Genomic DNA, 14,929 nt, shown 5'->3' on the forward strand with positions numbered 1-14,929 from the left:
ATTTGTTGTCACATTCACAGTAGGACCCAGTTGGGGCAGCTTTGTTCAGGTTTAGATACGTGGGTATGATTTATTCATCAAAGCATTTCTTTTTCAGTCTCTGCCATCCTGGACCTTGCCCACCCTGCCCTGCCTTTATGACTAAAACGTGTGAATGTGGACGGACCAGGTAAAGTTAGAATTGCACCCTAAAGAAGAATTCAGTTTCCACATTGATGATTTGTGTGTGGATTTCTAAAATAAAAGATTAGGAGGTAGAAGTAAATAGTACTTATTTACTACCACTAATAAATGGTAGGTGTAAATAGTAGTTTCCTATATTGCCTTGATCTTTTGCAATCTTCTGAGTGATTAAGAAGTTATATGCATAGTGATATATTACCCATTTCAGGTGAAATGCCAAGGTGACAGGGACTTTTTTCTTGACCTCTCTGGAGGGTGAAAGAACAGGAATTGAATCCAGGCCTATTAAGGTCCAGGAGGCCTCCAAGGACCATTCACCTGGGCCTAACACGGTATCTGGAGTCCAGGAGGTTTTCAGTGAACATTGTTGAGTGAAGGAATACGTCACCCCAGAGCGCACCCTCTTTTCATTACAGTCCAAGTTCTCCTGCATCATCAGTGGGAGGATCACTGATGGCTGCAGGTGCCTCTGAGGCTCAGTAAGAGTGTAAAGTGGTTTTTGAACAACAGGATGAGATGGGATTGTGCAGATTTTCAGGGATATGTATTTGTTTAGTGTTTACTGAACGTACTAGGGTAGCAGTGCGGCCTGATAGTCACATTCAAGGGCTTTGGGTCTGAAAGACCAGGTCACATCTGGGCTCTGCCAGTAACTAGTTATTAACCTGGGCAAGTTGCTTGGTCTGGCTTAGCCTCCCTTTTCTTATCATAATGTAGAAATAACAGTGTCTTCCTCAAAGGGTTGATGTTAGCTGTGATGCTGAGCACTGGAAACTGACCATCTATATAACAGTGCCTTTGAAAACAAAATATGTAGTTGAAGTGGGAGTTGGGGATAGAATAAAACTCTCCTCATGGGAGAGTACACTTCAAGCTCTAAAGTTTTACTCTGGAGAGAGACCTGAAGACAATTGTCTAAAAGCACTGGCCTCATATCCTTCTCTAGCTGATAAGGCAGCAAAATCAGGATGTTTATTAGATTAAAGCCAGAATGATTTCCAATCCTGAATCAAAGTCACATGCAGTATGTTCTTAAGTATTGCAGCTGCATAAAATGCCCGAGTGCTAGGTTCTAGGAGAACACCGTTATACTTCCATTCTGAGAAGGTACATTATAACTACATACATTATAACTCCCCAGCCTCCCACCCGAGTCTCTAAGATAGAGGTGAGCTGAGGGCTCTTCCCCTCCTGCATGCTGCTTCATGGGGATACAGAGAAGAAATCACCTGTAACAGATACTTAGGAATGGCCTTCAATTCCTCACTGATCAGAAAATAGGGGAGAGAGAAGGCAGGATGGGAAATAAGAAAAGCAAAGGAGGAAAAAGAAGAATAAGTGGAGGAGGGGAGAGTAATTGAGGAAATAAGGAGGAAGGAAGGAAACAGAAAAAATAGGTGAAACATTTTTCACCCAAGAGAAAGGTTTAGTAGGTTTTGGGGGAAGATTTGGGCTTCAGTGTTAGTTTATCTGTCACACAGGAACAGAATGTCCAATGTTAGACTAATGCTGTCTTTACATCTACTGTCTTTACAGGCACACAGTTCGCTGTGGTCAGGCTGTCTCCGTCCACTGTTCTAACCCATGTGAGAATGTTTTGAACTGTGGTCAGCACCAGTGTGCTGAGCTGTGCCATGGGGGTCCGTGCCAGCCTTGCCGGATCATATTGAAGCAGGGTGAGTGGTGAGCACACCAGCCAGCCATGCTTGTATACTTTTCTGGAAGCTTATTTATGGTTGTCTTAATGACATGGATTCATCTCAAACCTACAGTCACGATGACTCTGTTAACTCTGGTACCTTGGGTGGAGAAAACTGGAGGTATATTAATGCTAAGATGGTTTTCATTATTTTAGTTACATAATACCAGTATAGGTCATTGTCCTATAGAATTTGGACAGTAGATTTTAAAATGCTATTTAAAATTAACTGCTTGGAAAATTTTTAAAAAGTAACTACTGGGGCCAGCCCAGTGGCTCAGCAGTTAACTTTGCACATTCTGCTCTGGTGGCCCAGGGTTCGCCGTTTCGGATCCCGGGTATAGACCTACGCACTGCTTGTCCAGCCATGCTGTTGCAGGCATCCCACATATAAAGTAGAGGAAGATAGGCATGGATGTTAGCTCAGGGCCAGTCTTCCTCAGCAAAAAGAGGAGGATTGGCAGCAGATATTAGTTCAGGGCTAATCTTCCTCAAAAAAAAAAATAATAATAAAGTGTTAAATTGTTTTTTAAAAAAAGTGACTACTGAGTGATGTCAACATCGTGGCTGAGTGAGCTTTTCCCTCAGACTCTTCCCTCTAAGATACAATGAAAAGGACATTCATAATACAACAGAGGACATTCACACAACCCAAAAGATGTCTGAGAGACCCACACAGCCAGACATCTGAAGGTAGAGGCGCTAGATTCCCTGGGAGGAAGTGGAAGGAGGTAAGGGCATCTCCTCTCCCTCCCTGGCAGCAGTCTAGAGCGTGGGATGTCGCAGCTCTGAGAAAAGAGAGGAGAGGGGCAGCTCTCCATGGGAACGCCTTTGCTCTCCACGTTCCCTCACAGCCCTTGGGAGGGCTCCACACAGAGGAGGCTAAGCTGTTGCGGGGGTGTCTTCATCAAGCCAGCACCCCAAGAGGGCAGAGAGAAAATTCCTGGGAGATCACATGCAGAACAGAAAACACCCTGCCCCTTGCCCGGTGTTCTAGCTTGTGTGGTTGGCCACAGCACCCACACATACCTTAGTAAAGCAGCAGTTGCAAGCAAGCAATCGCAAACAGGCCTGGCAGCATAGACTTCAAAGGACAGGCACAGACACCAAGGATCACGGCAGGCTCAGAATACACAGCTCCTGACCACCTCAGTGGCAGCAGGTGGAGTCTGCAACCAGATACTATCACTATGCAAAGGCACAAATCCACCCCATCAAAAAAGAAATACAGTAATAGTCCAGACTAGAAGGAAAATGACAAACACCCAGAAATCAATCCTGAAGGCACAGAAATTTACGATCTAAATGACAGAGTTCAAAATAGCTATCATAAAAAAACTGAATGAGTTACAAGAAAATTCAGATAGTTCAATGAAATCATGAACAAAATTAATGAACAGAGGGAATTCTTCAAAAAAGAGATTGAAACTATAAAGAAAAAACAGTGAGAAATGTTGGAGATGAAAAACACAATGAATGAGATAAAGAAAGATTTGGAATCCTTGAATAACAGCTGATATGGTGGAGGACAGAAGTAGCAATCTGGAAGACAGCAATAGAAATACTTCAGACGAGGGAGAAGATAGAACTAAGACTAAAAAGAAATGAAGAGATGCTCTGAGACATATCTGACTCAATTAGGAAATGCAACATAAGGATTATAAATATTCAAGAGGGAGAAGAGAGGAAGAATGGAACAGAAAGCTTGTTCAAAGAAATCATAGCTGAGAACTTCCCAAACCTGGGGAAGGATCTAGAAATACAAGTAAAAGAAGCTAATAGAACTCCTAATTACATCAATGTAAAAAGATCTTCTCTAAGGCATATAGTAGTAAGACTGGCAAAAGTCAATGACAAAGAAAAAATATTAAGGGCAGCGAGGTAGAAGAAAGCAACTTACAAAGGAAGCTCTGCCAGGCTTTCAGCAGATTTTTCAACAGAATCCTTACAGGCTAGGAGAGAATGGAATGATATATTCAAAATTCTGAAAGACAAAATCTTTCAGCAAGCATGCTCTATCTAGTGAAAAAGTCCTTCAGATATGATGGAGAAATGAAAACTTTCCCAGATAAACAAAAGCTGAGGGAGTTCATCACTGCAAGAACCCACTACAAGAAATGATCAAGAAGGCCCTCATACCTGGAAAAAAAAAAACAAGTTTACAAAGCCTTGAACAAGGAGATAAATAGGCAGACAAAATCAGAAAATTGCAACTCTCTATAAGAAGAGGTTAGCAAACAATTATAACGATAAAGATAAAGGGAAGGAAAGCATCAAAAATATCTATAATCTTGTCATTTTAACCACAAGCTCACAACACAAGATGGAATAAGTTGTGACAACAATGACTTAGAAGGGGAAGAGGATAGGCATGGAATTGGCTTAGACTAAAGAAGAAAGAGGCTATCAGAAAATGTACTATCTAATCTATGAGTTTTTTATACAAACCTCATGGTAACCACTAAATAAATAATCAGAACAGAGACACAAATGACAAATAAAGAGAAAACTGAGAAAACCATAATAGAGAACTACCAAAGTATTTTTGCTGCCCAAAATACACAGGATAAGAAACAAGGGAAATACAGAACAAGCAGAAAACAAGTGAGAAAATGACAGCGTTAAGCCCTCATATATCAATAATCACTCTAAATGTAAACAGATTGAATTCTCCAGTCAAAAGACACAGAATGGCAGGATAAGTTTAAAAACAAGACCCAACAATATGCTCCCTTCAGGGAACACATCTCAACTCTGAAGACAATCGCAGGCTCAGAGTGAAGGGATGGAAGACAATATTTCAAGCTAATGGCAAACAAAAGAAAGCAGGTGTTGCCGTACTTACATCAGACGAAGTAGACTTCAAGATAAAAAAGGCAATGAGAGACAAAGAAGGGCGGTATATGATGATAAAAGGGACCTTCCACCAAGAAGACATAACACTTATAAATATATATGCACCCAACACAGGAGGACCAAAGTACATAAAGCAACTATTAACAAACCTAAAGTGAAATATTAACAACAACACAATAATAGTAGGGGACCCTAACACCCACTTACATCCAGGGATTGATCACCCAGACAGAATATCAACAAGGAAATAGTGGAATTAATTGAAAAACTAGACCAGATGGACTTAATAGATATATATAGAACACTTCATCCAAAAACAGAAGAATACACATTCTTCTCAAGTGCACATGGAACATTCTCCAAGGATAGACCACGTGTTGGGAAACAAGGCAAACCTCAATCAATTTAAGAAGACTGAAATCACATCAAGCATCTTTTCTGACCATAATGCTATGAAAGTAGAAATCAACTACAAGAAAAAAAGCTAGGAAAGTGACAAATATCTGGATGCTAAACAATGTGCTACTGAACATCCAATGGATCATTGAAGAAATTAAAGGAGAAATCAGAAAATATCTGGAGACAAATGAAAATGAAAACACACCATACCATCTCATAGGGGATGCAGCAAAAGCAGTCCTAAGAGGGAAATTCATAGCAATACAGGCACACCTTAACAAACAAACATCTCAAATAAGTAGTCTTAAACTACATCTAAGAATTAGAAACAGAAGAACAAGCAAAGCCCAAAGTCAGCAGAAGGAGAGAAATAGTAAAAATTAGAGCAGAAATAAATGAAAATTGGTGGGGCTGGCCCAGTGGTGCAGCAGTTAAGTTCACACGTTCCGCTTCTTGGTGGCCCAGGGTTCCAGTTCGGATCCCAGGTGCAGACATGGCACCGCATGGCAAGCCATGCTGTGGTAGGCACCCCACATATAAAGTAGAGGAAGATGGGCACGGATGTTAGCTCAGGGCCCGTCTTCCTCAGCAGGGCCGGCCCCCATTTTTAGCTCTGGATTCATGTTGGGCTTTAACTCAGCTAAGTCATCCGAGTCTTTTTCATGGGTGTTTGTATGGATCCCAGGCTCTTCCATTCTGTTTTTGTGTAGTTGATTTTTCAGACCTAGCTGAAGACTTTTCATTTGTCCACATTAAATATCTAGCAAAGTGTTTTAGCCATGAGTATAGTTTATCTTCTCAAATTCTAATTCTCCCTGGATCCCTTTCAGCCCGTCTAGAGATTTAATAAGCATTCCTTCTAGGTTTGCATTCATGTGTTGAGATAAAAATGCTGAACAGATTAAGGTTGGCAGCAAAGACCTTCCTCCACACTGTCTTTGGTTCCTTACTCTTCAAACAGCTGTGACTCCACCCAACTCTTCTGTCACCAGCTCATATTTCTGTCTCTTGTGCCTAAGAAGAGCAGAGCTTTTTAGTATTGTACTCAGATTATTTCCTGATTGATCAGGGGCTCCGTTTTGTTTTTATTGTCAGAATTTTCTGACCCTTGATTCTTTGTTCACAGCTGCCTGCTCATACCTCTGAAAAAGGCCTCTGTTCTGTTTGAGCAGAAACTTAGCAAAGAAAAACCTGCTTGCAGAAGCTGCCATTTGCTAGGATTTATTTACCAATTCATTCATTCCACAAATATTGATTGTGTTTCCTGCATCTACATTAATTCATCTAATAAGTCTTTATTGAATGAATGAATGAGTTTTAGAACAGGGGATGAAATTGTACGTGTTCTTACTGAAAGATGAAATGTCTATTTTAAAAATCAAGTGTCTTGCTTATGTCTTCATTGATATGAGGCTTTCCGCCTTCCCGTGTCTCAGTGAAAGTTTTTGGTCTGTGCAGTACAATATTTTATGAGCATTATTTCTAATGTTTTGTTAGAATCATTCTATTTTATTTCTTACTAAATATGTGCTTTTAAGATTTGATACATTTTTATAATGTTAGGTTTATTCTGATGTTGACTTTCTTTGCAAGTAGATATCCAAATTGTACGAGAAAAAAGGAAAGCGTCATTAGGTCTGTGGAATTTCAATGTACTTTCTACTCTTCTTTATTATGTAGGGCCAGGTATATTTACGTAGATTGATTTTAATGAGATAAATTTTCATTATAAACTGATATAAAGTGACACGAGAAAAATTTTGTAAGTTGATGAAAATTAATCCTTATCAGACTTTGTTACATGTTAATACATCAGAAATATAACTCCTTAAGCAGAACACATATTTATTGCTGACCTCAAGAAATAAAGGAACCGATTATTTCTTGAACCACAGGAAAATCTATAGTTGTTAGATTGGGTTCTGTCTCGTAAATAAAGTCTCAAGTTATTTGAAACTTTTTACTCAATGTGAGTGCTCAAACACAGTTACTTCACAGTCAGCAGTGGTAGAATACAAATTATTAAGGATTTTATATCGTGTCAATTTTTGGATTTCTTTTTAGCCGCATAGACTTTTTCCAGGCATTTTATGTGAACCCCAATATATGAAGTATTAAATCTGTGCTTCTTGGGTTGAAGTGAGGATGGAGGAATCCAGTCATCAACTCCTCTGCAACTACCCCCAGCTTAGCTTCCATCGCCTGTGCTGTCTCCAGAGGACCCAGGGAGCCTCATGACCCACGGTTTTCGGCCATGGCCTTATGGACCAGCTCATGGTCTCTCAGTTTAGGGGGCTGCTTCACTTTAATGCTGATTTTAGGATGCCCTGCAGAGCCCCCATGAGATACTGACAGGGTCTGACAAGACCTTTTTATTTCCTCCTGTGATAAAGTTCTCAGGCTGATCTTAGAGCTGCTGCATAAGCCACACTTACTTCTGCATCAGGTCTGATTGATAGTGAGGGATACTGTTCTGTGTTTTGTTATAGATTGTTTGGAATATTTTCAGAGCCCACACAGATGACTAATCTTTTGTTTTTGAAATTGTGTCCTCAAGTTTGCTACTGCGGCAGCTCCTCCCGAGATGTGTTGTGTGGAACAGACGTAGGAAAGTCTGATGGATTTGGGGACTTTGGCTGTTTAAAGATATGTGGCAAGTAAGGTCCTGCATTTTTCTCAGTTAGAATAAAGCTGTGTTTTATGGAACAATTATGTAACAGTCTTTTTCTTAACAGGGACTTGAAATGTGGGAGCCATGCGTGTTCTCAAGTGTGCCACCCTCAGCCCTGCGCGCCGTGCCCACGGCTCCCCCACCTGGTGCGCTGTTGCCCTTGCGGGCAGACTCCTCTCAGCCAGTTGCTAGAACCTGGAAGCAGTGGTCGGAAGACGTGCATGGACCCCGTTCCTTCATGTGGAAAAGTGTGCGGCAAGCCTCTGCCTTGTGGTTCCTTAGGTAATGTAGGCGTGAAGTTGCCTTTAGAAAGATGAGTGTAAACATTTGGCAGTGATGACTACTTATGCAAAATAGTATTAAATTCCAGTTACAGCATCAGGGCAGTTCCTAAATATTGTGATAAATTTGTGTGGGCACTTTTTCTTTCCTCCTCAAAATATACTTGTGAAACCTCACAGTTGCCCAAATGATCTCTCTTTCTGATTTAGCTGTTTTGTTGCTCCCTCAGGACAATCGTGGTGAGATACTTCTCCGTGGGGGGTTACAGTTTCTCTTAGTAGCCTACACTCCTGTGAACGCCAGATAGCCTTTTACTAATCCAGGGTTCAGCAGGTGTTTAAAAGCATTGTCATGTGACAGGAGCATCTTAAAATAACTGTGGTGAGATATTTAAGAGCTAACATTCTAAGTACAATAAAACTTCAGCCATTTGGACCACTCAAGAAAAACACCCCCTCTATAGCTAAGTTTCTCATCTAGCTGAAGATCACACCTCCTGAGCATCATTTTGGATGGACATTTTTCTAAAATTTACATTCCCATCTTTAAACAGAGGTTACTGAAGGTAATTCCTTTCCCCTTACTGACCCAGAGTCTTCCTTTTCCTGACCCTCAGCGATTGTATTATGCTGAATACAGTGATGCCCTCAGGATCTGCTGGGGTTTCTCAGGTGGTTTCCCCATACCAGTGTGCAGTTTGAGTTGTGTTATTTACTTGTCAAAGCTTTTTGTGGTTTATTGTCAGTGCTTTCAGTATGCCTATGTGCCTACCTTTAGTAACTCTCCCTTTCTTCTGACTTGCGGCCTCTGATTTCTTGGGTATAGAAACCAGAAAAATTTCTTTGGAATTAGCTGTAAAGTGGTAGTCTGGGTTCTAACGGGAGCTTCCTGAGACGGTCCTTGGGAAACGCACGTGGACGGTTCTGCAGGGACATGGCAGCTTCTGTCCTGAGTGAGGGTTCAAAGGCTGCGTGCTTGGGACAATGAAAGTGAGCAACTGCGTCTGTGTAAGACAGGTGCCCCTATAACTAATGTGCTAAAGCTAGAATCTTGAAGTTTGCTTTCCGTTTTTGTCGAAAAGAGAGGTTTCATGTGTCTTCCAAGTACCAGCAGGAACCAGTAGGAGCACCCTACCTAGTTGTTTTTTTTTCAATCTGAGTTTATGTACAGAGGAGAAATGCTCTCTTATCGTATTTTAATACGTGTTCCAACTGCATTAGGAAGATTGTCTGTTGGTTCTCTGTGTCTACTGTGAAAATGTATCTTCAGATAAGCCCTGCGAAATAGAGATCAAATGACTGCTAAATCAGGAAGGATGGTAAAGATCATCCCTTTTCAGAAGCACATGGGTCAGTTTTGTAAGAATTTTGTATATAGTGGCCAGAAATCCTACCCTGAGGCCAGGATGCCTTCTTGGCAATGAGAGAAAGAGGAAATGTGAAATGGGTAATGCCAGGGGACTTGAGCAAGAGAAGGATAGTAACTGTCAGGGTGAACAGACCCGGGGGTGGGACAAGACCAGGTCAAGGAATTCGAGGGCGACCAGGCTGAGTTGGATTGAGAAGCTCGAAGACAAGCCGGTGGTTCTCAAGTGTATTCAGGCCTGGCTGATCTGTAGAAAGCTTGTTTAGGCTTTCAGTCTCTCGCCCTGTAGGAAATTTCCATCCTACACATCCAGCTTTAGTGCCAGAGACTGGGTGGGGTTCTGCTTTCAGGATGCTGCCGTAAGGAGCCGTGTGGGCCCACTTTCCAGCAAAACAAGCAAAGCTGGGGAAAACTCTAAAAAAGCAACCATTTGAAGTCTCTGGAATTGTCCTAGGGGCATACATCGAATGAAATATTTATTGGAAAAAATCTACTAAAACTCAGTAAGAACAGCAAGAGTCTGTATCATTTGAGTCATGACCTACCCCCTCTCCTCCAGCTGCTTAACAAAAGCGCGGCTCAGGATGGGTGTGCCCAAGAAGACAGCTCCCAGTCAGGGGTTACCGCATCTTAGTGGGAGGAGCCGACTCCCAGCATTTCTCATCCCCTCCAACTCCAAGTTGAAGGGGCCACATTTCTGGTAGGAGCAGCTAAGAGGTCCCTTCCTCCACACAGCTCCATCCATAGAACAGAGGCTCTACCCTAGTCACAACAGGCGAGAATACTGGGGCCCCCATCACCTCACCCCAGCTCACTTAGAGGGCCGAGGCACCACGCTGGGAGAAGCCAGCCAAAGAAAACCAGGGGCTCCTGTCCCACCTGGCACCCAGAGTAGTAGCTGAGACTTTATCCAGAGTGAGAGTCAGTCTATAAGAAAAGAGACCACCAAAGTACTCCCCAAAGGAACTGACTTACTTTGAAACAGAGTGTGGGGAAATTCAGGCCTCAGGGCCTGTTAGAAAACAATAGTTCTTCTTAATTAAGGGCAACAAGCTAAACTATAGGCCAGCTGGTCACCAAAGAGGACCAGGGAAAGAGATAGCTAAGAGGAGCCCTCCTGGGGTCAGAACAAACCTCACAGACTTGCCCCAAAGCCTGCCCCTGCCCACATGTCATTGGATCAGCCTGCTGAGCCATTTATACTCTTGGGCATTGTTGAAAACAGTGGAGCAATCAGCTAGCAATTAGTGGAGACTTAGAGCTGATTGTAATACCAAATGAGGCAGACAGCTTAAGAGAAAAGCCAGGGAAAGAGACAGTCACAGAGAGCCCTGCTGAAACCATTCTCATCCTGGGGTGACCGTGCACACCCCCAAGGCTGTGCCATCCGAAGAATGACACCAACAGCTTCATGTCATAGAGGAAATAGACTTCACCAAGGTGTCCCAGCCAAGTCACAAACCAAATAAGCAAACAACAACAAAAACAAGCAGTGGGGAAAGGAATAGTACCCACAGTTGCTACAATTTATTACCAAAAATGTCCAGTTTCCAACAAAAAATTATGAGGTATGTGAAGACGCAGGGGAAAAAGAAAAAACACACGCAGTAGAACCTTTCTGTGTCCTGTTTCTGTTTTCTATGAGAATGACTCATGTCAGATTTAACAAAGACTTCAAGGTAGCCATCATAAATATGTTCACAGCACTAGAAGTAAGCATACTTACGTACAGGAAGGTTTACAGACAGTGTCTCATCAAACAGAGCATATCAATAAAGAACTGGAAATTGTGAAAAAGGACCAAAATGGAAAATCTGGAGTTGAAACGTCCAATAATTAAAATGAAAACTTCGTTAAAGGGGCTCAACAGTAGATTTGAGCTGGCAGAAGTCAGGATCGGTGAACGTGAAGATAGAATGGCAGAGATTGTATAATCCAAATAACAGAGAGAAGATATAATGAAGAAAAATGAACAGTGCTTCAGAGAAACGTGGGACACCTTTAAACACACAAATATATATGTACACTGGGAATACCAGAGATGAAAAAGGAACAGAAAAATATCTGAAGAAATAATAGCTGAAGACTTTTCAAATTTATTGAAAAACGTTAATCTGCACATCCAGGAAGTTCAACAAACTCCAATGGGATAAATGTGAAGAGACCCACACCTAGACACGTAGGAAAAGTGCTGAAAGCTAAGGACGAGGAGAAAATCTGGAAAGCAGCAAGAGAAAAATGACACATCATATACGAGGGAACCCCTGTCAGATTAGCAGCACGCTTCCCATCAGAAACAATGGGGGACGCTACATCACAACCACAAGGCAGTGAAATGACCCACTCAGAGTGCTGAAGGAAAAAACTGCCAACCAGGAATTTATATCCAAAATGAAGATAAAAACACCACTAGCAGGTCTACTTTACAGTAAATACTAAAGGAAGTTCTTCAAGCTGAAAGCAAGTAAACCCAGATGTAAATTCAAATCCACATGAAAAATTAAAGAGGAAAGGTAATTATGTAATTATAAAGAGAATTACATAATTATAAAAAGACAGTATGAATACATATTTATTCTTTTCTCCACTGATTTGGGAAGCAATTGTATAAAATAGTGTGTATGTAATTGTATCGTTAGGCCTATAATGTATAGAAATATAGCTGACAACAGGAGCACAGAGGAGGCGGATGAGATCAAAGTGGTATTGGAGTTAGAAAGTGATGCCAGATAGAAACTCAGGTCCACAGGAACAAATGAAAACCAGAAATGGTGAATAAGAAGGTGAGCATAACAAACTGTGCATGCATGCTCTCCTTTCTTTTTCCAGCTTCTTTAATAGACAGAACAGTACATAAAGCAATAATTATAACCATGTATTGTTGAGTTTGTAACATATATACAGTCGTGCGTCGCTTAACAATGGGGATACATTCTCAGAAATGCGTCATTAGGCAATTTCATTGTTGTGTGAACATCATAGAGTGCACTTACACACGTCTAGATGGTATAGCCTGCTACACACCTAGGCTCTATGGTACTAATCTTATGGGACCAAGTCTCATATGCGGTCCGTCGTTGACTGGAATGTCATATGTGGCACAAGACTGTAGATGTAATATGTGTAATAATAGCACAAAGGAGGAGAAGAGGGAATGGAGCTACATAGGAGGCAGGCTTCCGTATCTCACTGGAACGAGGTTAGTGGAGATCTGAAGTAGATTCTGATAAGATGTATATGGTAAACCCTAGAGCACCCATTAAGAAAATAACTCAAAAAATACCATTAAAGGAAAAAATGTTACACTACAAAATATTCACTTAATGAAAAAGACAGTTGTAAAAGAGGATTAGATTAACAAAAAAGACATATAGAAAACTGAAAGTAAAATGGCAGGCGTAAATCCAGCTGTATCAGTAATAACGTTAATCTGAATGGATTAAACGATTAAACAAAAAGCAGATGTCAAAGTGAATGAAAAAAACAAGATCCAACTATAAGCTGTGTTCAGGAAACGGACTTTAGAGTCAAAGATGCAATTAGGCCGAAAGTAAAAGGATGGAAAAAATGCATCATGTAAACAGCAGCCATCAAAAGGGACTATGGATGATCCCTGAGGGGTCCTTGAAACAGGGCTTGTCCTAAACCTAGTCTAGCAGAATGAATGGCAGGCCACCTATCAACAGGCATTCACAGAGCTTGCGTCAGTGAGATTATGGATCACGGTTTCTGATTATTTATGATCCCTGGATGATTTTTAGAATCAAGAGCACTTCAATAAATCACCCATGGCTACAATTTTAAGGAGATCCAAGACTAGCCTGGAGACTTGGGGCCTAAATAAAGAGTCGGAAGATCTGTTCTTTGACTTAGGCAAAGCGTATGCGCTGCCAAGTATATTCCAGTGACTGAGGTTGGGGCCTGTCCTTGCCGGAAAAGGCCCAGCCTGCCGGATGCAGGGAAGAGGAGGGAGGAGGCGTTGATGGCATCCTTCTTCCTTAACTCTGATTCTGGGCTTGCGGGGGACAGAGGTGGAAGACTGACTAGTGAATTTGGGAGTCTGAAAATGAGGAGTTGCGATATTCATTCCTGGCTTTTTTCATTTTTATTAAAGATTTCATTCATACCTGTGAAAAGCTCTGCCATGAAGGAGACTGTGGACCATGCTCTCGCACATCAGTCATTTCCTGCAGATGCTCTTTCAGAACAAAGGTAAATTTCAAACAATGCTAGAGTTGTTGCCACCAATACCTTTTAAATTGGTGATTATGGGAGGGGAGTAATCAAAATAACCTCAGTCTTACTGCTCTCATACTATGGTATGATTCATTCAATCTAGCCAATGTATACTGACACCTGCTATGGTCCAGTTGTGGGATAGGTATGGTGGGGTCCTGCACTCAAGGCTCAGAGGCCCATAATGGGGATAAGGCAGGTATACAAATAGCTCTACCTAGTACAAATGTGATAATGCTAGATGCCAGGAGAGAAGAGCAATAACATTGTTGCAAGGAGTTAGCTAAGAAGTTAGGGGGAACACACTTCTGACACCCACAGCAAGAGTTTAGACAGTTGCTGAATTAGAAGAGTCCACGAAGGGGGCCTGCCCCGTGGCCAAGTGGCTAAGTTCGCATGCTCCACTCCAGCGGCCCAGGGTTTCACCGGATCAGATCCCGGCTGCAGATGTGGCACTGCTCGTCAGGCCACGCTGAGGCAGCATCCCACATGCCACAACTAGAAGGACCCACAACTAAAATATACAATTATGTACTGGGGGGATTTGGGGAGAAAAAAGCAGGAAAAAGGAAAAAGAAGATTGGCAAAATTGTTAGCTCAGGTGCCAATCTAAAAAAAATTAAAAATAAATAAAATTGCTGGAGGAGTTCTCCATCAATATGAGTTCTACTAAACCTTTTGACAAAGTGAAAATCTCTGAAATGCTGATAATCAACTCATTATTCAGCCATATTTTTCATGATATCTTTTGTAATGGAGTGGGCTTTCCCATGGAAGTGAGTCTTTTAGATAAATAAAACATTTCTTAAACGTGGTTTTCTTTTAATCACTTTGGTGGGAGTCTTTGAGAATCATATGCTCTATCTTACTACCTCTTAACAAAGAATACTGTGTAAGTTTTTTGGGTAGTTCATATTTATTGGTTTATTGGGGACTTATGGGGGCTCTGCCTTTCCCTACAGTGTAGATACCACTCCAGTGTGTTGTTTCTTCCGTACAATCCAGTGTTTACATTAACTGGAGCACTCACTCAGGCGCTTTCCTGAGTCACCTTTGCTTTATATCTCTAGAGAGCATATGGGGAACTTTTTCATATCATCGAACCCAGCCAGGTCAATTTATCTAAAACCTCCTACTAGCCATGAAGCTTCAATTTCCTAGACCTCTTCACTTCTGTTATCAACTCAATAGCTGCCTTTTTTTTTCACAGTCGTTTTCATTGAGAAGGAGTGTTTTTT

At 41.5% G+C, this 14,929-nt stretch overlaps 1 protein-coding gene across 5 annotated transcripts in view; it reads left to right on the plus strand.

The window, feature by feature from the left end:
- Nucleotides 1-14,929, plus strand: part of NFX1 (nuclear transcription factor, X-box binding 1) — a 61,226-nt gene that overhangs the window by 20,831 nt on the left and 25,466 nt on the right. For all 5 annotated transcript variants that reach the window (XR_011531660.1, XR_011531662.1, XM_008526355.2 and 2 more), the window contains exons 6-10: nt 98-169; nt 1,720-1,859; nt 7,695-7,794; nt 7,873-8,090; nt 13,570-13,667. Coding sequence is in view for 3 of the 5 variants with exons in the window: in XM_008526355.2 (XP_008524577.2) it covers nt 98-169; nt 1,720-1,859; nt 7,695-7,794; nt 7,873-8,090; nt 13,570-13,667 (628 nt within the window). In the remaining 2 variants the exon portion in view is untranslated. The remainder of the gene's footprint in view (nt 1-97; nt 170-1,719; nt 1,860-7,694; nt 7,795-7,872; nt 8,091-13,569; nt 13,668-14,929) is intronic.

The sequence above is a fragment of the Equus przewalskii genome, chromosome 22 (assembly GCF_037783145.1).
Source record: "Equus przewalskii isolate Varuska chromosome 22, EquPr2, whole genome shotgun sequence".
NCBI classification, from domain to species: domain Eukaryota; kingdom Metazoa; phylum Chordata; class Mammalia; order Perissodactyla; family Equidae; genus Equus; species Equus przewalskii.